The sequence below is a fragment of the Acipenser ruthenus genome, chromosome 19 (assembly GCF_902713425.1).
Source record: "Acipenser ruthenus chromosome 19, fAciRut3.2 maternal haplotype, whole genome shotgun sequence".
NCBI classification, from domain to species: Eukaryota; Metazoa; Chordata; class Actinopteri; order Acipenseriformes; family Acipenseridae; genus Acipenser; species Acipenser ruthenus.
Window position 1 is genome coordinate 3,136,818 of NC_081207.1, and position 24,684 is coordinate 3,161,501.

Genomic DNA, 24,684 nt, shown 5'->3' on the forward strand with positions numbered 1-24,684 from the left:
CCCTCTGTTGTTCTCATTCAAGGTAAATCAATCAAAACAACACTATTAACAGTTTACAGTGTGGCAGCAAACAACCACCAATTTGCTCTGTACCTATTACATATAGAAACTAAGGGCCTTCTGATATACTTAAGTAGAAAAGTCTTTCTTAGCTACACAAAGCCTCTTAGAATGTATCTTCTCAGTTATCGTTGCCTCCTTACCCCACAGTTAAGACTGAGCACTATTATAGCTGATTTTCCAAACTAAGTCAGGCTAATCTTCCTTTAGAAAAGCTTTCCTTCTGGTCTCAGACAGAGTGAACTGTTATGGGTTTGCAGGGTCCAGGTGTCAAACCACAAAGGTCTTACTGCAGTCACAGGTGTTTATCATCTCTATCAAACTGCTTGGGATGCAGAACATGAAGCCCGGTCAGGAAACCTCCATAAAATTCTTCTGGGGGGTATCATGTCATCTCTTCTCCAAGTCAAATAACAATGTCATCTGGGGAACTAGCTACTGTTTTTGGGTGGGTCAGTTAAAGGACATTCTCCTGTCATTTCAAAAGCAGCATTTTGCAGATGAGCCTTTGTAAAATATGCAGACAGTCCATACCCCTAATGTGATATGTGCACGTTTATTATAAATGCTGTGTCCAACTATCGGTTGATCAATCTTTACTTGGTTTGTGACGTTTGCAAAAACAGTGGATGAATACAATTATGTTCCATCACAAGACGACTTTTTAGCCTTTTGAGAGGTCACTGCTCTGTGAGAAGATTCATCTTCATGTTTTTGAGAACGAGCCAGGAAGGCACGGTCTCCTTCAAAAATAAACAGTGTATTAATCCACATTGCTCCATAGTACCCCAGGCTACGGCATTACAATCATTTAAAATAAGGAAACAGTTTTAAGCCAACACCAAAAGTGCTGCACGCTGTTTCTAAAAGCAGCCCTGTGACAAACTGAACCTGGCTAGCAAACCACACAGCTCTTTTTTTTCAGGACGGTGTTCAAATTACTCACCCTGAGATTTCCGCAGGAAACACCACAGAAAACATCCTGTCCAGAAAGTGAGGTCCCAGCCTCGTCAAGAAGCGATATCCCTGAAAACCCTGCCTAGCTCAGTTAGGGAAAAAAATGCCAAACCAAACACACTCCAAATGTGGAAAGAATCCCACACGGAAAGAGCATCCATCAACGCCACTTATAGAACAAGTCAAAAAAGCAATCTAAACAGTAGAAGACCTAAATACACCTTAAAATAAACTACTGAGCTGCAACAACCAGAGCTTCCCTCTCACACCATGACGTGCAGGGGCACACTGGAGGCAGTACGACCAGGTATTCCAATGCAATACCTATGCACTGTACAAGTTAATGCAACCATATCAGGATCATCGATGTTCCAGGTTCATTGTTTTCCATTATTCGTAATGGAGTGGTCTAAGAACATCTTTGGCAGGGTTTTACAGAATAATACTCTGGTATTATAAAGCTTTGGTTTCTGTAGAGATATCAACTGATACCCGGACAACAGATGAGTTTCAATATCCAGAATGGGTTTAGGATACCAATATCAACACGCTACACACGTGTTTATTATTCACATCTGCACTCCAGGGAGCTGTGACGGTTTAAAGGGCTGGCACAGATACACAGGACTATCCCTCAGAGAGATGACATATCTGTCCTAGGTTTGGAGTCAAGCAGGAACCCCACCCTGTTTGAATAATCTTGCACGTCTCAAAGTCATCCCCACCCTGCAACATCTGTCCTCCCTAGCTCCTATAAATCAGAAGTGTCTCCTGTGTTTACCCCTAGCTTTCTCAGCTCTGCGAGCGCTCTAGCAAACAGCCAGTGTGGAGACCTGGCTTCAGAAATGCTGTGTTGCTACAGGGAGGATGGAGCTCAGGTTGGCGACAGGAGAAGCTTGGTTATCTAATTCTAAGTGAAAATTTTTAGGAATGTATTATTTCCTTTCCTAAGAAAAAAAAAGGAAAATCAAATTGATTCTTTTTTTGGATACAGAGTCGCCTCTCTCTTCTCGTTATAAGTGCGTATGTGAACGCTTTTGTAATGGTGGGAAAACTTTTTTTTTTTTTTTTTTTAAACCACCACCCCAGAAATACTGGCTTTTAACAGACCTATGATCATAATCATTTATGATTTTTCTCCTTAGTATTACAGTATACGTAGTTTTTCAGGTGTATGCATCTTTTAGCTTTATCCCAAAACATGATCCGACCCATCAATTGTAAAGAAAGGCGAAGCAGCAGTGTAGACATGTTCAAGATGGATAATGTCAGCCTGTTAAATATTAAGATTTCGTTTTGCTCAATCCTTCAAATGCTAAAATGATTTCCAGCCGCTAGATTGAGGAACTCAGTTCCGAAAAAAGATTTTTAAGACTATATATATATATATATGTAAAATCTAGATTTCTTAAACTGTACCGAAAGGAGCTAGCAATACCCTCAAAAACGTCCCTATATATAAAAGAAAGGACTGTAAGAGGGAACTAAGAGTTTACATTGGTAAAACAGTGCCACCTTCTGGAGAATTGCATCTATTGCCAGTAAACACCCATGTCACTTTTTTCCTGTTAGACTTCTCTAATAAAAAGGTATAACAAAAATGCTAATAATACTTTTTTTGGTTTTTATTATTATTTATATAAATAATATTTACAAATGTAACTAAACCCACCCCCACCCCCCAAACCCTTTAATACAATCAGAGAAATATACAAACTCATTATGTTAGTAGTTAAATTAATGCTTAAACAAAAGAGCACCAACCCCGTCCCAGCTGATTGCAACCCCAGTGTGATAAATTTCAAATTATATTTAGATATACCAGGAAACTGCCAGTCACATCATCATGCTCATTTCATCTCCCTCACCGTCTGCTTTGTTATGTTAGGTAGTGGACAAAAAAAAGTAAACACCAATGTAAAGTCACTTAATAGGGCGTTGGGCCACTATGGTATCCCGCTCTGTGGAGTTCTCGGCGGACCGTTTTTGATGAAACTGGCTGTTCGCGCCCCAGGTTGAAATTTGCAGTCAATTTATCTGCAGTTGCTCGCCTGTTTTGTCTTGCACTTCGAATTAATGCACGGATATCACGATCCTGGAGTATGCGCTTCCGTCCACTGTTGCCCTTTGCTGATGATGTCTTTCCCTCGTGGTTCCATGCCGACATCACCTTAGACACCGTTGCTTGTGAAACATCAGCAAGTTGAGCTGTCTTGGTCACTGAAGCTCCTGCCAAACGCGCCCCAACAATCACCACTCTTTCAAAGTCACTGAGGTCTCCTCTTGCAGCCATGCTAGCCATAATTATAAGCAACTAGCCCTGTCCAGCATTTTTATACATGACGCTAAGCATGCTGGGATGTTATTTGCTTAATTAACGCTTTCAATATATATTGCTTTCAATATACTTTGTGTCCCTCATTTACCCAGGTGTTTCCATTTTTTTGTATATATCACTCTATTCACCTTGTAAAGTTATTAATAAACCAGAAAAGAAATAAACACTGAAGGCTTACAAAGATTATGGTTTAAAGTTAATCTTTTAAGAAAATATTGTAATTAGCTATCTCTATATTACAGTGGCAACATAGTTGTGTCTTTCATGGCTTTAGGATCCTTCTTCCCTAGCTGCCTGTTTAAAAAAAACAAAACAAAAGCAGAATTAAATAAATTAAAATGTAAAATGTAATATTATATAAAATAGTACTTTTGCAACAATAGTAAATAATTAGCATTTGAAGGTTTCAAATTATTAATAAATATTTTATGAATTAATAAAACTGTAGGAACACATACCTGTCGGAAGAACTGGCGTCCAAAGTAATTAGTAGCCATGCTTTTCAAATTGCTTTTGTTGCCCACTTTACATTTGACGTATCCGTACAAGTTGGCACACTGTAACACGACCCCCATGATCACCACTGCCTGGAGGACAAACACAAGCACTCTTTTAAAAAGGGGAAGAAAAAAGTCTGTGCAACTTTGACAAAATAAGAGTTGGAGTTCTCTATTAACCACAGATCAGGTACATAAGGAACTCAAGTAAAACTAACCTACCAGCCATTTAAGTTTGAATGAGAAGAGCGCGCTGAAGAAGAAGATGACCCAGATAAGGGGGCAGATCACCAGGCCCAGCCAGAAGATACGAGATTCGGAGTCTGAAGAGGCCGTCTTCCCCTGAGTTGAAGGCTGAGAGAAAAGAAAAGGTTTATTACAAAAGGTATGTCAGGTTTTTTTATTTTGCTTTTTTAAAACAAAAAACTTCAATCCATTTCAAAGTTTAAAAATACAAATTATACAGCTTTTCTATATTTTATACAAGGAACAAAAGTAAAAAAAAGTTTACAAGAAAAGGGGTATTGGCAGTACACTTTTCCAGCCTCTCAGCTGAAGAATCTAAATGCAGAAAAGCTGTGGTATCTTGAAGCACGAGTAAGCAACAGTTCTGTTATATATGTGGGTCATTTACTTTATCTTTTTTTTTACCTTCCTGGCCTCAAAGATCCAGTGACTTCTCCCATCATCATCAACCTGGTTCCACCAGCGCAGCCCCACCAGCAGCCTGCCGGTAATGTTCTGGCAAAGAATGAAACAATGTGAAGCAAACACACACACAGCCGTTTGAGCCTACAAACCAAAACATCAGTTGTGACAACTATAAAAAACATTAACATTACCATCCACCTTACCCAAGGGGCTTTAGGGAGGTACTTTATAACACTATCCTTTTTCTTTGTTTGTTTTTTAAATAAATCTAATTGAAATATTGTTGGGAATATGGTTGTTGCATGTTTACTGCATAACACCACTTACATTATTAACAATTCCTTGTTTGGTACCGTGTATGACATTCTGCTTTCATTAAAACCCACCTTTACAGTCCAAAAGTCACAGGACAGCAGCAGAATAATGGTGACCATGCAGGCTATGAAACTGCTGCTCAGGATCTCACACAGGAGATACACGAGGATCGCACTGACTCGGAAAAACAGGTGGAAGAAACAGGCCAGCGGGTGCCTGCAACACAGAAACAGCAAGCAGTTAGGAGCCAGAACTTGATCAGCTCCAACCGTGCACACTGACCGCAGGTGTAGTTGTCTTTGCATGTAACCCAATGGCACTGTGCTGTTACAACACACAGGTGAGCTTACCTGATCTTTGATTTTTTGGACTTTCTCCTTGTCTCATCCTCTGTGTCAAACAGAGACACATCCTCTGTGGCATCGTTGGAGTCCTGCAACATAATGAATGAATTAATTCAATGCCAAGAGAGATTCACACATTCTGCTGTATTTCAGGCCAGATGCCAAATACAAACACCTGCTTAAGTCAGGACAAGTGCTCCATCTCAAATAACATTCTCCTGTTTGTCTAGTAAAACTGATAAAAGTAACTGATATGCACCATTTCCAATGACTGTTTGAATTAATACATACAAGTTTCAATTGTAACAACTCGTACTCCAAACAGACCGGTATCGAGTATTTACCGTACAAAAGCGGTCTCTGGTATCACAGCATTGACATTTTCACTAGCACCGAAGGAATTGTAAAAAACCAAGGAAGACGACAATACATAAACAAACTACGCAAGGTTCTCGATTTCTCCAGCTGTCAAAATGTTCCGTATAGAACGTACCGGTAACTCTAAAGTTATTTTATTTTATTTATTTATTTTTTTATTTTTTTAGTGTGCAAGAATGTCATTGCGCATTAAGTTAACAAATAACTCTCTGACCTCACCAGCATTTCTGTTTTCATGCATCACCACAATAATGAAAAAGGTACGTTTAGCTGCCTGTTCCTCTTCATTCAAAATAATAATAAAAAAATAATCTTTACTTTACTCGAACCTCGTGAGCAGATGAATAAACACATGTCGACACAGAAATTAAAATATTAGTACACGTAAACAAGTCGTGAAATCAACTCTGGGAAGTTTTACTGCGCCAAACGACTGGATACGACCAAAGTATTAACACGGAATTAAAAATTAAAACGTGTTTTATTATTATTATTATTATTATTATTATTATTATTATTATTATTATTATTATTTGTTTTGTTTTAAATGCAGTATGCTACTTTGTTTTGCTTTTGAAATTCCCTTACAGTCAACTGCTACGCTAGCTTTGTTTTATTTAGGTCACGGCGACACCCCATACCATTGCCACTACGGAGACAGACGTAATTCGTTATTTAGATAAACGTTTGCCTTTTAATATGAATATAAACAAAACAGTTTAAAGACACACACACAATTAAGTTGCTGGATGTTTACCTGTCTCATCATTTTGGTGTCACTACACTTCCTGAAAACGTGTCCTCAAAGAGAGTTGACTTCTTGATGCCTGAAGGACCCCGGTGATCATGTATAAATAAAATAAAAATGCATCAACCGCAGTCTGTCTTTTCTTAAAACAAGTACAGTGATAGTTTATTATAACTTTTAGGAATAATACAAGCGTATGTTTTTGGTGTTGTGTGTCACCCAGCGCAACCTTTCTGAACAGCTTGACTACATGTACGGAGACGTCTAATCAGGCAGCCATCTTGGTTGTGGCTTTGTGTACCTAAGGTATACTATGCACAACAGATGAAATACCCATAATATTTTTTGATGTGTTCTAGTGTGTGAGCAGAGTTAAACCTTTCTGAATTATTGACTTTGTTATGTAGTAAACCAGCTGCTTAGAGCCAGGAGGTAAACCCTACACCACAGCATGGGTCCTATCCAGAACACCTGGAACAGCAACCGTATTAGCAAAATAAATTTAGAGTTAAACCTAGGTTTATGGTGACCATGTGGCTCCAGATTAACCGGACGCTGTGAGACAGAACGGGATTTCAAACTTGCCCCTAAATTGAAATAAATGAAGGTGTAAATGAACCATCCTTAGCTACAATTAATAATGGTGCTTAAATACCTGCATGCGCGTCAAATAATTGTATTCTACCAAAAATGAATTGCAGCCAGTCGCTATTTTTTTCTGTTTGTTAAAATTCAATCGCCCATATTGTTCTGCAAATACAATTTCATCATCATCTCGTTGCTCTATCGATAAATTAGCTATTCGTTCATTAAGATCTGATCAGAAGCAGCTGATCAGTGTGAATTGTTTGCTGCGCCCAAGCAATTCCACCACAGCAGGATTAATCTCAGCAAAGGTGGAGCTCATTTATACGTGAATTACTTTCAATTTAGGGGGAATTTTGAAATTCCGGTCTGTCTCAAAGCGTCCGGTTAATCTGGAGCCATATGGTAACCCAAGTTAAACCTATACAAAGCCCATTTTCATTCATCGGTGTACAAAAACACATGTCTATTTTACTTATAGGTTCCTTATAAGTCGTAGCTATGAATTTATGAATGAGAATTTGATGTCATTGATTTAAAATATAAACATGACGTTGTTGAGAAGTGTACTCTTATAAAATGTTAGTGTCACCATTGGTATATGTTTAACACTTAATTTTATTGATTATTGTGTTATGTTGTTGTTGTTGTTGTTGTTGTTGTTGTTGTTTGTGTCTTGTGAGTCTGGCTGCTTGAGTGCATGTCCCTTATACAAATGTACCACGGTATGTTAGGAATTCCGTTCCTAAAGCCTGACTGGAGTAGTTGATACCTGGGAAGACTAAGGGAATGGTAATATAATTTGACTGTTGAGTCATATTATTACTGGTACAGCCTGACATCCCAAAGTCTTTCTGATCTGGTGTATTACATACATTTAATGCTGATAATTTTACTTTTCCAAAAATGAGTCTGAAAACTGTAGGTACCGTAGCTTTCTGAGAAAGTAGGCCCAATACACAAAACTTTAAATCATATATATCGAAAAGGCCTTGTCATGAAGTCTTTGGGTATGCTTTTCCTTTGAAAAAAGAAAACTGCTGTGTACCAAAGGAAAGCTAATGTAGGTAGATCAAAATGTGAATAGTTTTTTTTTTTTTTTTTATCAATTATCCACATTTTTATGTACTTACATTAGCTTTTTCTTTATGAAATGTGTGTGTGTGTATTTATGTAAGCAGTTAGACAATGTTTTAAATATATTTTATTTATGATCATAATTATTACACCATTGTTTATACATCAATACATTGTTAGTGTTTTTTTCCTATCTAAAATCCAAGCCATTGTTACAAACAAAGCCAACTTGCAACCCACTTTTCAAGAGTAATAGGATAATCACAAAGACCTGAGTCAGTCATTTTGATACATTACAGAACAGATTGAAAAACACACCACTACAATCCCAGTGTATTACCCTACAAAAACCACAGCAGAACCATTAGCAGACCATAGCATAACCTACAATAGCAGCAAACCCAGTGGTACGCACAATGGTATCATGGTACCTCGATGCACCATCAGTGTGCATTAATCAACATCATTGCTGTACCATTGGTATGCCAGCACTGTACAGTAATGCATTACTGCTGAAGATCATTTGCTAAGGAAGTTTCTTGTAACACAGTTTATACCCAATAGTGACAGCCTCAACTGTTAATCCCCAGGATTTAAAAATAAAATCACATTGCAGGCATGTGGTGGGGTATTAGTATTAGTATTTGGGCACGGGTGTGTCACAAAGTCCACGTGCAAACATATCTACCCATGCTCAAATACTAATACACATTTTATCTGCACGTGAAGTGATTGTGCAATCCCTGTGCCTAAATACAAATATATATTTTAACTCTCCCATGCGACACAGCCCAATTTATACCCCGTGCACCAATAAACACCAACAATAACACACCACATAAAACATAAAATGCATGAATTATTGGTACCTATAATATCAATTAAAAATAAGATCTGTTTTTATTGACCATGAGCATGCAAAATACTGTATTTGCTTACAATAACCAGATCATACTAATGAAAGGCCAACACTGAGTGGTCCTTAACCGGTGTGTGTCATGCATATTGAATAAATAGGTAAAAACATGGGTCGTATAAAGAAATACAAAAAAAGATTTTGTTAAATTTACGTGGTTTTTCATGTAAGAGACACCTGTTGTAATACAAAATAAACCCAGTAGAGGGGGCACTGATCTAAACCACTGGTTGTGCAACTTGTTTCACAATCTCATCACATTATCACAAAACAGTAGTTTTTATTTTTTTTTTATTTTATGCACGCCATATGGGAACGGCCAGTGAGAAAAGACTTCTCAATCGTGGAGTCCTGCATGGGGCAACTTGTATAAACTAGGTGCCAGGTAGTATAAACATGCTACTGTGCAATTTGCACCCCGGCCGTGCTTGGCAGTGTTGGAGGAGGTGACGGGCTCTTCTGAGGAAGCGCCTCGCCGGGGCTCACCAGCAGCACCACGTTCTCTTTCTTGGAGAGCCAGCAGGCAGGATAGAGCGGCTCAGTAAACTCTGCCTGGTACTTGTGGATGAGAGTCATGGAGTCAGCGACGCCGTAGAAAGCCAGGCTCCCCCTAGCGTAGTCCACGTAGATGCCGATCCTGGTGAACTTGCCGGTGGCCTTGACGGGAGTCTCCAAGTCGCCGTGCCAGGCTGAGAAGTCCCTGCTGCTCCAGTGCAGGCACCAGGAGAAGTCGTTGCCGGTGATGCAGCCATTGCTCTCCTTCCCCTTGCGGTCGATGCTCTTGTAGGTGAGACCCACATGGGTCCCCTCCCCGCTGATGTCCACCTCGAAGTAGTGGCGGCCCAGGTAGAAGCTCTCCGCGCACAGCACCTGCCGCCAGTGCTCGAAACGCTCCGGCACATCCGGGTACTGGTGCTGCCAGGGGGCAGTGTTGGTCACCTTGTGGTTGTCCTCTGTCAGCCGCAGGTACCGGTGCGTCGTGTCAGGGTCAAAGCTCACCGGGGAGGTATCTGAGTAGGACATTTAAGAAGTGATCATTGTGTTACTGATGTAAAACAGCAACATCATAGAACTTTATCTGTAACTAGAATTTGGCAGATTACCACCTTGCTTTTCCCTGGTTTAGGCCATGCATTTATCACAAGAATTGTAGGCAAGTCATTCCTGTTATAAAGCCATGACTATCTTGTATTAATGGGGTTAGTTTTATTGTGTGTGCCAAACTTGATATGGCATTTAAGGGACACAGGGTTTGCCCTCTATTTTTCAGTTTTTTTTAATTCTGTAAATACATTTTGGAATTCTGAATTGGTTGCACAAGGTCTTAAAAGACACGTCTAAACCATGTAACATTACGCATTGACATTTCACAGCTCCCTCACATATACAATATTTTTTACTCACATTGCAGGAAATCGCTCCTGGTCTTCGGTTCAGGGGCTGATATGTGGTGCTTAGGGGAGCAGATTAGAGCCACTGTGGTTTTAATTCCACATTTATCTGAAATATAAAAAAACGTTCTAAAAAATGACCTTTTTCAATCGTTAACACACAAAGAAAAAAGGTGGATCTTAATGATTTTTAATAACTGATGGATGCCTTGTCTGTGACTCATTGGCAATTATCCTCAGAAAACCCAGGTTTCTGTTATTAACATAATTACTGGGTTTCTAATGAGGCTGAAACATCCCCATTTAAGATGAATAGCAACAAGCTACATGATGTAATGCAAACTAATCAATTCAAACTGGTCAGGTTTGCACTGTAATATGAAAAACACCTCTGTGGTCAAATCACCCTTATACAAGTTTACCATGGTATTTTTGCACAGTATTTTTGCACTTTTCCATGCCTTTTCCATCGTAACCATACCTCACTATTCTTTACATTGCTTTGCTATGCTTTTACTACGGTAAACTTTTATAAGGGCATTCTTCTTGCTGCTAATGTTTAAAGGCGGCACACCTTAAGAAGCCTTCATTTCCCAGGCTGGCTCTCTCCCTCTCTCTCCCTCTCCCTCTCCCTCTCCCTCTCCCTCTCTCTCCCTCTCCCTCTCTCTCTCACCGTCTTTACAGAGCTCTTTGAGCTGGTTCTTGAAGGTGGAGAGCAGCTCATCCCGGATGGCCTGCGAGGCCTCGGACACCACTCTGCTGAAGGAGGTGAGTCTGTCCTTCAGCCCAATGTAGATGCTGGGTAGGGTGTCATCGGAGGCCCCTTTCTTCCACTCGATGTACTCCTGGAACACATGGGCAGCACGACATCAAGATGAGGCTGGTTTGCAAGGGCTACCTGACTGCATTTCTCATTGCTAGCTATAGTAAATGGATATGCTTGTTTGCAGTGCTATTACAATGGGAGGCAACCAACACTACTGCATATAGAGCATACTGTATATATCTATATATTACAACAGGATAGGTTAGGTTGGCATAGTCTATGAAGGTACACGGCAGTACCTGGAGGAAGGGAACATCATTCTTGTTCTTGGTCATCTTCTCAATCTGGGTGTGGGTTTTCTTGAGCTCTGTGCACTTCTGCTCGAGGTGTGCCCTGATGCCCTCCGCCTGCTTCACTGCTGAGCACTCCTCACTGTCTAGGGCCTCCATCGCCTCCTTCTTGGCCTTCTCAACAGCCTCCAGCAGCTCTGAGAACTGCTGGTCAATGCTGACCTTCACTTCCTGCACTGAGACCTGCACGGGGTAGTGGAGAACAATCATTAACCGGGCTCAGTTTCAGGACCTTACAGACAATGGGCAATTATGTGTCATTCATTACTCACAGATAGTAATCTGTGCACAGACCAACCTTAATCTCCATAGCAGACACCAGTGGTGCAAGTAACAGGCTATCCCCAGGAACTGTCAGATAACAGGTTAGTTCGGCACATCCTTGGAAATTAGAATGATCCTCTTTATGACACATATGGGTGTGGCTTATATAGTGCATTGTAACAGGCTCTGCAGTGTCACAAACCAGTACCCTGGAAGGTGCTGACTCACACCACCAGCAGTAAAGAACAAAGCATTTGCACAATGCAATCGAGAAGTATCTGTATTGGAAAGGAATGCGGGAAATGCAATCAGGCGGAACCCCATGTGAATCAAAGATTGCTTACCTCAATGGAGGTGGCGTTGATCTGCAGTTTGCTGATAGCGGTCTCTGCTGCCTTCACTTTCCTGTCCAGCTCAATCTGTGTCTGCTTTAGTTCATTCTAAAGAGCAGGAGGAGCTGTTATCAGTCCAGCACTATTCACAAAGTACCTAAGTTAGGACCCATCTGCGCCCGTTGGATCGTTCAAATAGTATTCAAATACATCATTATGTTAAGTTTAGGGCCCAATAGAAATTAATGATTACTTTATATGAATGACCATTTGTAAGCACAGTGTTCTGTGCAGATGTGACTGGGTGTATTGTGACCTTCAATATCAGTGGTATTGTGTAATGAGTTGTATCAGGATTCTAAACTCCACATTCCAGACCAAGCCCCTTGCCTCAACAGGTTTGGATAAATGCCTATGACACAAGCAGTCTTAAAACTATCATGACATCCCGTGCTATAAACAAATCTGACATTTAACTTAAATGTATATCATTTACATTGCTTGGGCTTAGCCTACACAGGTTAACTTTGAACCGCGGAACTTGTATGTTTGAATGTTTTATTACAGTCCATGGTCTAGTTTCACAAAGTAATTCTATGTAACAGTCTGTGAATTCACTTCCATACATTTGTTTTAAGTTAAAGAAAAAAACACATTCGTCCTTTAATCATATAGACTTGCTGAGTGGATTTCTAGTAAACTTTATCGTTCTATCTTAAAATATTGTTGCTTGAAACAGGTACAAATCAAATAGCTTGCTAGCTAGCAGCCTGCTAAGTGCTGGCAGTGCTTTGTGAAACTGGCCCATGAACACATTTCATGTTCTGAACTATATACGTCAAATGAAACATGTCTGTGTATATTTAGTATGTTTGTTAATCCTTTTCTTGTTTACTTTCTGGCACTGTTGGAGAAGGAAAGCAGTCACAATATTAAAGAGGCTGTCAAAGCTGTGCAAATGCCTGGATTGAACATAGCACCTCAAACAAGCCCAGACCTGTAATAAAGCTTAGAGAGACACCTGCACTTTAAACATGAAAGAAACCCCACTGATCTGAAGGTAAGGTTTGGACATACCACACCTTACCAACAGCTAATTAGAGTATTTTGTTAAGGTTTGTTATTTGACCATACATTCATTTAGAAATCATACAGCAAAATAACTACCTACCTTTAATACATTGACACAAGCTATTGACGTTAACATCACCCATTTACAATTAACCGATTCTGTGGAATAATCAAAAACCTGGTTTCAAATACACTGCATAAGCTCTCATCCTATCTGTGCACTAGTTTGTGTTTTGTAAAATTAATGTGGTTATGGGACACTCCAGTTTAAAAAAGAGCACAGGCAGGGTGTGTATTCTCCACAGCTGAACCCATTCAGAAAATGTCAGGATTAACAGATCTGTTTCTTTAGTATTGCAGATAAACAATAGCCTGTAGTGAATGCGAATCTCTATCTAGGCAGGTTTGAATAGTAGTTAGGGTAGGAGAGATACACTCCCACATGCAGAAGCCCTTGTGGGTGTCGTATATCAATCAGTAAAGTCACTATCATATTGCAAAAGTGCTATGCAGTTCACCAACATATTTGCTATTCAGAACGTGGATGTTCCCAGTGCATTTTAATAGACAAATCGAAAACCTGTCACACCATTCAAATCATCCACATATTATGTAACTAAGTTAGCGTTTGATCCTACGGTACTTGGTAAACCACGAGCCACTGAACACTATACTGAAGAGATTGTAGGAAGCAAACAGCCTTGTATTTAGTTACCCATACCAGATACTCGATAGTGTTTATTTGTGTTTGTATTGGCTTTTCAAATAACATTAAACTAGCTTGGCAACTTTAAATGCATGTTGTTATGTGTATGTTTGTGCATAGATGGGGGTGTGTGAGTGGGTGATGTGTCAGACTTGTTGTATACAACAATCATCTAGAACAGGGAGTTAGACACTGGAAAAGGTGTGGGGTTGATTTCAGTGCTTGTTTTGCATCTGGGTAGTGCACTGTCCTTCTGTATTGAAAACTTGCTCAGTTTTTACGAAGGGACTGGATGTCCAGATCATCAGTCAGGCCAGTGCAGGTAACACTACAGCACACACATGCCTGTGTAGTTACAATGCAGCCATGGTTTAAGATATATACGGTTGAAGCCATTTTATTTTAAGATTCTTTTCAGCTGTGGATCAAGGTACCAGTGGTGTGCTATCATTTGCCAAGTTCTCAATACGGTGCACTACCCTGAACAAAGGAAGTGCAGTCATTGGGTGTGGAAGCAGGATTAGTAATAGCAGAATTACCAGAAACGTCATGCGATTTTGGGATATTAGTCTGTAAAGAGTTTCCATAGAAAATATTTATAGTAACTAGGTTGTAAAAATAAACAAGCTGCATAGCAATTGTGCCAGTTTGTCCATACTCCGTTTACTATGTAAAATTGTCTAATGCTTAACAGACTCACATGATCTAAAGTAATTACCCAGAACCCCCACAGGCTCGACCTCGATCCCTGTGCATTTACTACATTGTATTAAAGTCATGGCTTTCTACTGTGGTGACTGACGGCCCCCCTCTTGGCAGTCCCCATTCTGCAATAACAGCAAATTAATAATATGTTGGGTACCAGTGCACTTGTGGGATGGATTGCTCATTAAACCTTAACTGGTCAGGGAAAATTTTGAAATACTACTACGATACCATTCTAGTGTGTATTATCCTTTACTAAGATGGATTTGAAACCAATACTGCACAATGGTCCTGTACAAGTTAGCACCTGGGTACTGATGTGGTACCATTGAACTGTAAAATTACTGTCAGTCGCAGTGTGCTTCATACCATTGTGATAGAATTATTTGTTCTAAATATAAAATTGTTACCATTCTACAGTACAAATAGCCCATACCATTGTAACAGCAACCCTTGCCCCTTCACCAATTTTTGATTTGAGAGAGATTAAAAAAAAAACTAAAAAACATTTAAAACTCTACCCTTCTTAAAAGCCAACTAAACAGTCAAGTGAAAGCTGTGCGAGCCCAGCCTTGTTTTACCTCCACCTCCTTCCTGGCTTCCCCAGAGGGAGCAGTTTTGTGCCCACTGTGCTCCTCGATTACACACTCCTGACAAATGCAGGTCCAGTCCTCCTGGCAGAAGAGATCCAGGGGCATGTTGTGGACCTCGCAGGTCCGCCGCTCGATGTCCCGTAGCGGCTCCACCAGCTTATGGTTCTGGAACTTGTTCTTCTCCAGGTGAGGTCTCAGATGGGCTTCGCAGTAAGAGACCAGACAGGTGAGGCAGGATTTCACAGCCCTGGACTGAGTCTCGATGCAGGAGTCGCAGACCACATCCTCATCCTCGTTCTTTTTCTCTATGACTTCGTCCTTCTTCTCTATGACCTCGTCCTTCTCTATGACCTCGTCGTTTTCAATGCCCTCTTCTTTCTTTTCTATGATCTTTTCATTCTGTTCTAGGACCTTGTCCTTCTCTTCAGAGGGGGGTGTCTTGATTTCGTCTGCCTCTTTGTTCGACAGCTCCACCACTGTTCCGTTAAGGAGTGGATCCTTTTGAATTTGGGGTCTGGTTTCAAAGGTATGCTGGCACTCCGGGCAGTTGTAGCTAGTCTCGTTCTCCACTTTGTCCCACCGATCTTCCAGGCAGGCCTTGCAGAATTTGTGCCTGCAGGGTAGGGCCACAGGGCATGTGAATGTGTTTGAGCAGAGAGGGCATTTCAGCTGCTCGTTGGTTCCTTCAGGTTTGGGGTCTGCCATGGCTTTCAGAGCTCCTCTCTCTGACTCTCTGAGCTGAGTCTGAGACTGTACACAAGGCACATCCTGCTAACCACACCTAAAGTATGCAGAGTGCCTAAAGGGTTTACTGTTACATTTCCTCATTGGACATACAGCAGCTCAAGCAGGTGGGAAGTAGAAGTTTCAAATGCCAGACACTGAAACTATACAAACACACACACACACACAGCGGAGGCTTTGTGTCCTTTCTCCAGTTACCCAGTAATGTGATAATGTGTTTTTAGTTCTTGTTCTATAAAAGAATAATAGAGGAAGACTTCACCTACTTCTAAGTGCAGGTTAAAGAGGAAGTAGCGGGGTTCCGAAAAATATATCGTTACACGTCCCTACGTGTTTCTACAACTGTTCAAATAACGTACCTGTTATTTTTCTTTTCATTGTTAATATCCTGACAACTTTTTACACGTATAACTTTAAACTCTGTTTCAACAATAATCCTTGCACTATCATCACTACAGTTTTTTGAAAACTAAAAGTTACGTAAATTCTTCAGACTAAGTGTAGCAAATGGTGGAGCGATTCCTTCATCAGCCCAGCTGTGACATGAATACTTACCTAAAGTTGCCGAGTATCACAAGCAGGAGAATATGGAATTGGCAAAACAATCTGTTTGCTTGTCAGTGGTCACTGATGAGTCGACTGATGCCCAAGATCAGTATAGGTTACACATTGTATTTGTATTTGTTTTGCAACACCTAAATGGTGAACATGCATCTGACGTACTAGAGCTGAAAGCTGTCCTTGCAGATACACTTTACCTGCAGGCGGTTAATTACAACACCGTTTCACAAGCTACTGTAATGTGCTTGAATAACTTTTTGATAATGTCAGTGTATTTATCTCTAGATGTGATGTTTAAAAGAATAATAATAATCTGTAGTATTGTACACATCATTTATAAAATAGTTCTGTGCACATTCGCCGAAATACGATACTTTACCCGTGACACTGCTGTGAATTTTCACAGGGTCTTAATTTTAGGACACTTTTAGATCAATCAGATCAGTTCTGTTAGGGACAGCCCATTTAAAGATATGAGGCTTGATTAGGGAATGTTTAGCTCTAGTGTAAAATCTATCTGCCACTACAAAATATGTGAAAACAGTGCTACCTGGTGGAACATACACAATTTACATAACACAGGATACAATTCAATTAAGATACAATTCAAATGAGAATGTTTTACATTCGATGCAGACATCGACTAACATCATCAAAGTGCAGCAGGTGTGTGGGCTCCAGTTCTCCCTATAAGACATTTCCACTTGGCCACTCTCCATTAGTGTGGACCAGCATGCATGAAAGCCTAAGGATAATATAACACTTGAGATCAACCTTCTGTGCAACTTATTGCATGAAACTTGATTCCACAAGGAAATACCAGAGGGGGAAAAAAATGCCCTTGCAGTATGAACACTATCTGCAGTGATTACTGTGCATGTGAGTGCTGTCTTTAAAGCTTATCATTAAAGGTATACTGCTGTGCATCAGACCAGTGTGTACTTTACTGTGCAGTGCCATTAAACATTCATATTGCTAGATTATTGCTTGTGTTATTACCTTGTAATTAACATGTGGTAAGGCTACATAATGAGCACACTTTCTTCTGCTAGTAAAAACACCACAAATAAAGATACCAGTAATAAGACATTTAATTTAGGAGCTTGTGAGTAGCTTGTCTGTTCCTTACTTGTATTAGAATTGTAAATGGTATTTAATAGTCTATTATTAATGCTTAACCATAGGTTATAACAATAGATTAATAACAAATAGAGTTTGAAAATACTGCCCATGCATTATGCAGCGATGATTGATATTTAGTTTCACATTTATATTGACTCCCAGTCCAGTGTTAGACGTTGGAAGCTGCTGGAATATTCAGGGGCTGACTGAACTCCTGGCCCCTCCCCTTTTCACTGGATGCCCACCAGCTCTGTGATGGGCGGGGCCAACACCATGAGCTCCTCATACTCCCGGAGGAAGAGCCGCAGGCGGGAGAGGTAGCCGTCCTCCTGATAGGGCAGCCGCTTCTCTTGGAGGTAGCGTGAGACGATGGGTTTCACCTGGGGAGAACCACAACAGAGCTGATATCTGTATCCATGCAAAAAGAGGTGTAAGAGGACTACAGATCGTACAGGTGGTCCTTTACTCACCTTCAGGCACATGTGATCAGACAGGAATGGGAAGAGATGGTGTTCCACGTGGCAGTTGATGAGGGAGTGTCCGAACGTCCAGTCGAGCAGAGGGTTTCTGGGTAAATTCAGCACCCCGTGAGTCATCTGATGTATCCGGCTGGGCCTCCGGCTGGGAGAGAACATGGGAAGTCCGATGTGCTGGAATACAAGGGAAGCATGCGCTCAATACACACAAGGCAAGGAAAACCATCAGATCTGCAATGTGTGCCGTAATTAGGCATTACTATCCAATGTAGGAGGCATTGCCTGTTAAACAAAAATCTAATAGATGAATTAAGTCAGTTTATGTATGCAAGTGAAGAAAAGTTATTTAGATGTGGCCAAGTCAAACATTCAAGTAAAATACAAAGGATACCTCTTGCAGCATGCTGTATTTTCAATAGCTGCGTGGTTATGAAAATGTATTTTACAGAGCACAAGGGCAGGTGTTCAGACAGATGAGTTGTGGTGAAGCATTCTAAATATTTGCATTCGTTTTCCATGATCGCGTGGTTTATTGTGTGATGTCAGACTATTCTACTGACAGAATGGGGTTTGAAAATGGAACATATGTTCCAACTATTCCATATATCAATAGTTACAAGTCACTAACAAAACACAGTAGAGACTGAAGCCACAGCAGAACACTGACAGGCTGTTCAGAGAGGCTTGGGATAAAGATTGAAAGTATTGCAACTGTTTTTTCTGGTAGAGCAAATGTTGCCAAACTCCTCCATAGCTCATTATTATTCTGTGGGAACCAGCAGTATTGCCAGAAGGGGTCTCAGAAGGAAGAATTCCCTTGTTCAGGAGAGATTTCGCTTCATTCCATACTAAACATTGGAGTGTTTAACTCCAATATCAGCTCCTTTCGGATGGCTCATACTGTAGCATCCATTACCCACTTATTTGCTTTCAATACATCCCATACTTCACACCTATTTTCATTGTCCATTTCCTTTCATACAACAGGCTGTTGAATCACCAACCCTGCTTTAAATGTATGTCCTCCATCTTTTTTTCTTTCTTTGCTCTAATTGGTGAAGCTCACAGCTGTGAAAGCAGAGGGAGAGAAACCAGGAAAGCGTTCAGTTGGTACCTGGAAGATGTTGACATGAATGTAGGGGAGGGAGAAGGCGGCTCTACACAGCAGCATGCAGAGCAGGGCAGAGACTGGGGACTGGAATCCGGACAGGTGGAGGAGGAGCCAGTACTGGGAGTAGAGACCCAGTGTGATCATGCACAGCGCCCGCAATGCAATACCCATGGAGAGGTCCTTCAGTAGGCCTGCAGCAAAAATCATTCAATAATGAACAGGAGAGAGGTGGGAGCTGGAATTAGTAACATAACCAGATTACTATCGACTGAGGCTGTGGAAATGATTTAGTGTGTGATCAAACTCTGCAACATATATAAATAACAAAACACTTTCCGAGAAGTGCCTCTTTATTACACTTGACTACATAGTGATTACACAGATGGTTATGTAGTTAAAATTATGGATGTACGATGCAATTATGGTTTGCGAAGCTCTTTACTTCAAATCTGTCATCAAATTATAATTAGCAACTCAGACATTTCATTTTGGTGCATAGTTAGAAACGTTTCTTGTAAAGTCAGTCAGTCAGTCAGTCAGTCAGTCCCTGCTCCCTGCAGTAGTGTCAGTACCAAACGCCACCACTGGGGTGATAACAGGCACAGCCAGCGGGGCCACAAACATGTAGACGTATCGCGGGAGGAAGGGAAGCTTCCAGGTGCTGGAGTCTCCGAGGCCGATGATGTTGGTGTGGGCGTGGTGCACCTTGATGTGAGCCTGCACCCCTGCCCTCGCAGTGAACGAGCCACACAGCTGGGGGAGACAGACACAGAGGAGAGACACACGTCACCATACAAACCATCTCACAGGGTCACTTACTGCCTCAGGAACACCCGAGTGCTGGGGCTCACTTCAGTGTGCCAAGTTAATAAGACTAAAATCTCTTATCTCAACATTTAGAACACCTTGTAATTCCATCAGGCAGATACACAGGATGGCAAAGTTACTGCAGACAGATAAAGGGATGGGTAATCTGCATTAAATATGAATTTGTTTGTTATCTTGGTTCAGCATACAGTGAGTTTGGAGAGGTATAATGATTTTATTCCGTCCTGAACAGCTCAGCAGTTTCTGGTATTTAAAAGGGCCTGCTCACCTCAATAAAGAAAACGGCCCAGAATCGGCCCCAAGCCTGGGACTCGCTTAGCGACCCATGGCTGGCTAGGTGAGTCCCCTTTACGGTGATAACCGCGTGTGCCGTCCCCATGACCAGGATTCCCAATGAGAAGAGTAGGGTTTGAGAACAACCCAGCAGCAGGAAACCTGGATGATACAGGGGGTGAAGAGGTGAGCAGGAACAGATTTAGTCAGGACAGTGCATTATAATGTGTGACATTCCCTAAACTCTGTGTATTTCAGCTGCACTTGATTTGGGATCAATCAGTAAGCCCAATAACTCAAACGAAATGACCTTCCGCTTGAATGCTGCAGTATGCTTTTTAAACTGCAGGCTACAAAAGAGAGTTTCTATTTCCAGTGTGTATCTGCAAAAGTGCAAGCTATGAACGAGTCCCACTGAATGAATATTTTACACCTATTACCATCCCTGCAGGCGATGCACAGCTGCCAGTGCTTGTAAGAGCTCGAATAGGGGTCAGAGAGAAATACTTTTTTGAGATATCTATGAAATCTGATTGCCAAACACAGCATTGTAAAATAACTTGGCTTAAACAACCAGTCAACCCTGTTTCAGGATTGCCTCAGTCAAAGAATCACTTACATTGTTCACATATTCTAGAAGTAGTTTGACCTTGTTGATGGGGGTAGTGATTTCTACATTATTTAATGCATGGTGTAACTGTATGAAAACAGTAATGGATTTTATTTCTACATAATGTATATATTTTATGGAGAATTTTCTATAAACATGCATTCCAAATGAGTTGCACAACTGTACAACAAACGTCTTGTTTTGAAAATGTCACATACAGTAAGATGTAAATCTTGACTAGCACTCCTGAGGAACTGGAAACCAGTCTGGATTTAGAGTCCTGTATACAGTTAGATCTTGACTAACGCTCCTGCCTTCCGAGGAACTAAAAAAACAAGAGCAGCGGTCTGGATTAAGAATCATGTATAGTCTTGTGTTGGCATCTCCCCAGATAGTATTTGTGTGTAGCTTTGCTTAGAGACACCTTTCTCATAGTCCAATAGTAAACCAGTGCACACACATATACAGGGTGCTCACATACAGAGACTTCATAATGTCGGTTTAGATCCACACTTAGTCTGAAAGGGCAACAGGACATTAGGAGCACACAATAAAATTTAGATTTGTGAAAATGTAAAATTTGGCAGACAGACATATTTTATTGAGGATCCTTAAATACAAAACTCACCTGCAGGTAAGGAGAGGAAAGCTGCGGTGAGTATTGCACAGTCGATTCCCCGTCTCTCCCACCAGCTGCTCTCATTAACAGCTTTCTGGACCAGTCCTGTTAGCTCCATCATCACAGTCTCCTTCTGCATCTTCTCTCCCTTGTACTTCCCACTCCTGTGCACTAGCGCAGGTACCATCTCCTCTTCAGCATTCTCTTTCTTGCTCTCTCCAGCCTCATTCGGAAGGGTCAGGTCTTGAAACTGCCTTTCGTTTCCTGGGATCTCCTGTCCAGCACCCTCCTGGAATGAGGACTTCCTTTCCAAATTCTTCCAGCTCCTTTCCCCTGCATCCCCTATCCCCCTCTGTGCCTCCGCTTCTTCTCTCTGCAGTACAGCGTCCGATAGTGTCTCCATTCTTACACACCTAATAGCAAAGTAGGCTGTGTCAGCTATTGATAAAAAAAACAGAAAGAAGTTAAGGAGCAAGAAATAAGGTCAAAAGACGTCGCCTGCTAAGGATGGTAATGAATAATTTGACTATCCTGAACTGAACCGTAGAAAGACATCCAACCCCCTTTCTCCCTTTCCCCTGCCACTTCCTCCTCCTTCAGCCCTCCTCTCTCCTCCCTAGTATTGTACCCTCTCAATTTCAGAACCCTCCCAGATATTCAATTGATAAACACAGCAGTCCTCCACCAGACTGGATGATTTGTAGCTAGCAGCAGTCTTGCATGCCCTGCCTTTAAAATCTATTTGCAGCTCCTCCTGGGGAAAGTCTGACACTCTGGTTCCGTGCTGCTGACTGCTGGATAATCAATTCTACACTGAGCTGCAGCACTTTTTTTACGTTGTCTTTTCTCTTTTTTGGCAGATGTCCTGGGACTGTGGAAAGTAAGGGAGGTATTGGGGGAGGGGAGCGTCAGATGTGCACTGAGAGCAACACTGTTTTATTGCCATGGTCACACAGGGGTGCTGGGAAAGGGGAGGAGAGATGTGTCTGCTGCAAAGTGACCGGATCCTTCTATCTTCCCAGAAATAAGAACAGGGAAATATTTAACATTTTTGTATAATCTTGTGAAAGGAATTTAGTGAACACAGAATACTACAGCACCTTTAAATGCCAACGATGACAACCGTAATGTACCTGTATATGTTGTGACCTCGTGATTAGTGATGAGGAAATTGAACAAAATAAAAATGGAAATCACAGATACATATTTTAAAGCACTGTCACAAAAGCATAAATACATATTAAACATGTACATGAGCAAGTATGGTAAAGTGCAAAATGATCATGTACTTTTAATAATACAGATATGAATGGTAAATTCTCTAGATTCTGAACTGCCTCGTCTATGTATCAATACAGGGTCTATTAACTTATACTTCTGTTCTGTCAATCCAGCTGTTTTATATGTGTTTAATAATTATACTTTCAGAAATTGTGCATTTACCACCAGTAACATTATTGTACCTGTCATGTAATATTAGCTGAACCCATTAGAGTGTAAAATTTTTTAATTGTGGTTTATAGTAACTTAATCCGTAACTAAGCAAGCTTGCAGGTCCACGGCATACTGCAGAAATATCTGGACCTCCTCACCCCAGCGAGAGGGCTGTGACTCTGCAAATTAGCATGGTTGGATACAAAATTGAAACAGTTCACTCTAGATCTGCGGAAATGGGCGCCCCCATCTCGATGATTATTAACTTGAACGATACGAAATATGTAATGAAACAAAAACTTCATCCATAAACTTCGATCATAATCACCATGGGAAATCGCTGATGGGAGTGAGTGTGAGACAAGACAGACTCAAAACAAGGCCTGAAAAGGAAATAGTTCACCATCTAGTGGCTGAAAGAGGAAGGTGCACAAAAAGATACAGGTGCAATCCAAACGGACACCTGTTTGATGATGTCACATGACAGTGGAATGTACCAGCCTGTAGCATTCCTGTACCAACAGCCAGCAGCTTGTCAACAGTAGGCTTTAAATGCCATCTCTTACGTGCCATGCTCACACAAGAGCTTTCACATGAGTGCACATTCTGGTGAAAAAGCTCTTTAAATGCCTGGTTGTCACAACTGCAAATCACCCACACCTGATTCCTGCATCTTCTGAGGATCATGGGGTCTTAATTCGCATATACTATGTTTACTAGGAATCAGTCCTTTTGTAAATTATTGTTTTGAATCTAAAAACAAATGGAAAGGAAAGAACTCTTCTGAAAAGTTAAAACATATTTAACTTTTAATGTGCTGTGGTTATTTCAACCAGTGTCTTCTGCTTATTTGTTTTACATTTTTCTCCCCCCCAAAAAAGATCAGAAATTGCAATACATTGTGATGTCTGCTACAAAACAGATTTCTCGTGACTTAACAATGTGCACATGAAAGGCATAAACATGCACGGAAGACTGTATATTCACATAATGTACACAAGTATACTTACAACATATACACAAGACTGGAATACATGACATGGGGAAGAGGGGTGGCTGCAATCAGAGGGGATAGGGAAGTTAAGGTGCTCCCCTCCTGACACGGTGTAAATTATAAAATGAGTAGCATGGCCTGATATCATTGATCTGATATGATACTCTTTTGATATACCCAACAGTTTTATGTTTACATTGTGACACAGCATTTCAACTGGACATATTTAAGGACAATTATATTCAGAATACAATAGTGTACATACACAACTGTACATGCATACAGACATACATACAAACACACATACTGAAGGTACATACCAACCGCATTTCTATTTGATTTCATAATTGTAGATACAAAACTTGCTGTTAAATGGGGTTTACCATTTTAAATATGTCCACATGCTGTCTATATCCAAAATTTGTTTGAGTTTTAACTGAGAATTGGAAATAAATAAATAAATAAATAAATAAATAAATAAATACATGCCCAGTTTTACAGATGACTGGGACTGAGGCACATGGAGTTACTTACCCCACAGGGGCAATACTGTAGGTCTGCTGGAACTAAAACAACAATGTTCCAAACAACCCTGAGTTCCAAACAACAGGCTAACTTCACTGCCTCCATATGCTCTCTATTATATTAGTGATACGTGCTTGCACACTATTGCATGCTCCGGCATCCAATTGCCCAAATGAGCTTGAGATCGAGTTCCTAAGATCTCTATGAACAGCATGGAAAGAGGTGGATCTTTCATGCATAGTCATGTCACAGCTCAGCCACTGGAGGGCAGCACTCTGCTCACTCTGCTCCAGCTTGCTTGATGGCTCAGCCTCTGCCCTGGGATGTTTAAAAGCAGGCATGA

The 24,684-nt window shown here is 40.8% G+C and overlaps 3 protein-coding genes across 6 annotated transcripts; all 3 read right to left on the bottom strand.

The window, feature by feature from the left end:
- Positions 1-3,538: 3,538 nt before the first annotated feature.
- Positions 3,539-6,819, bottom strand: LOC117424714 (Golgi apparatus membrane protein TVP23 homolog B-like). 4 transcript variants are annotated; one of them, XM_058992351.1, is made up of 8 exons: positions 6,803-6,819; positions 6,298-6,367; positions 5,169-5,251; positions 4,890-5,034; positions 4,504-4,593; positions 4,075-4,206; positions 3,814-3,942; positions 3,539-3,649 (listed from the first exon to the last, which is right to left on the bottom strand). In XM_058992351.1, the coding sequence occupies exons 2-8, from the start codon at positions 6,307-6,309 to the stop codon at positions 3,626-3,628; spliced, it is 615 nt and encodes a 204-aa protein (XP_058848334.1). In that variant the 5' UTR covers positions 6,310-6,367; positions 6,803-6,819; the 3' UTR covers positions 3,539-3,625. The 4 variants fall into 4 exon arrangements, with proteins under 4 accessions (XP_058848334.1, XP_033897269.1, XP_058848335.1 ...); XM_034041378.3 differs by lacking the exon at positions 6,803-6,819 and having other exon boundaries at positions 6,298-6,640; XM_058992352.1 differs by lacking the exons at positions 6,298-6,367; positions 6,803-6,819 and adding an exon at positions 6,182-6,202.
- A 1,245-nt stretch (positions 6,820-8,064) lies between these two features.
- LOC117424286 (tripartite motif-containing protein 16-like protein) lies at positions 8,065-15,820 on the bottom strand. The gene is made up of 6 exons (XM_034040497.3): positions 15,033-15,820; positions 11,982-12,077; positions 11,323-11,556; positions 10,931-11,102; positions 10,271-10,366; positions 8,065-9,876 (listed from the first exon to the last, which is right to left on the bottom strand). The coding sequence occupies exons 1-6, from the start codon at positions 15,747-15,749 to the stop codon at positions 9,266-9,268; spliced, it is 1,926 nt and encodes a 641-aa protein (XP_033896388.3). The 5' UTR covers positions 15,750-15,820; the 3' UTR covers positions 8,065-9,265.
- Positions 15,821-16,917: 1,097 nt separating this feature from the next.
- On the bottom strand, positions 16,918-24,489 carry LOC117424129 (fatty acid desaturase 6-like). Its single transcript, XM_034040232.3, has 7 exons — positions 24,351-24,489; positions 21,398-21,826; positions 20,155-20,321; positions 19,631-19,811; positions 19,062-19,249; positions 17,942-18,121; positions 16,918-17,851 (listed from the first exon to the last, which is right to left on the bottom strand). The coding sequence occupies exons 2-7, from the start codon at positions 21,789-21,791 to the stop codon at positions 17,702-17,704; spliced, it is 1,260 nt and encodes a 419-aa protein (XP_033896123.2). The 5' UTR covers positions 21,792-21,826; positions 24,351-24,489; the 3' UTR covers positions 16,918-17,701.
- Between the last annotated feature and the right edge of the window lie 195 nt (positions 24,490-24,684).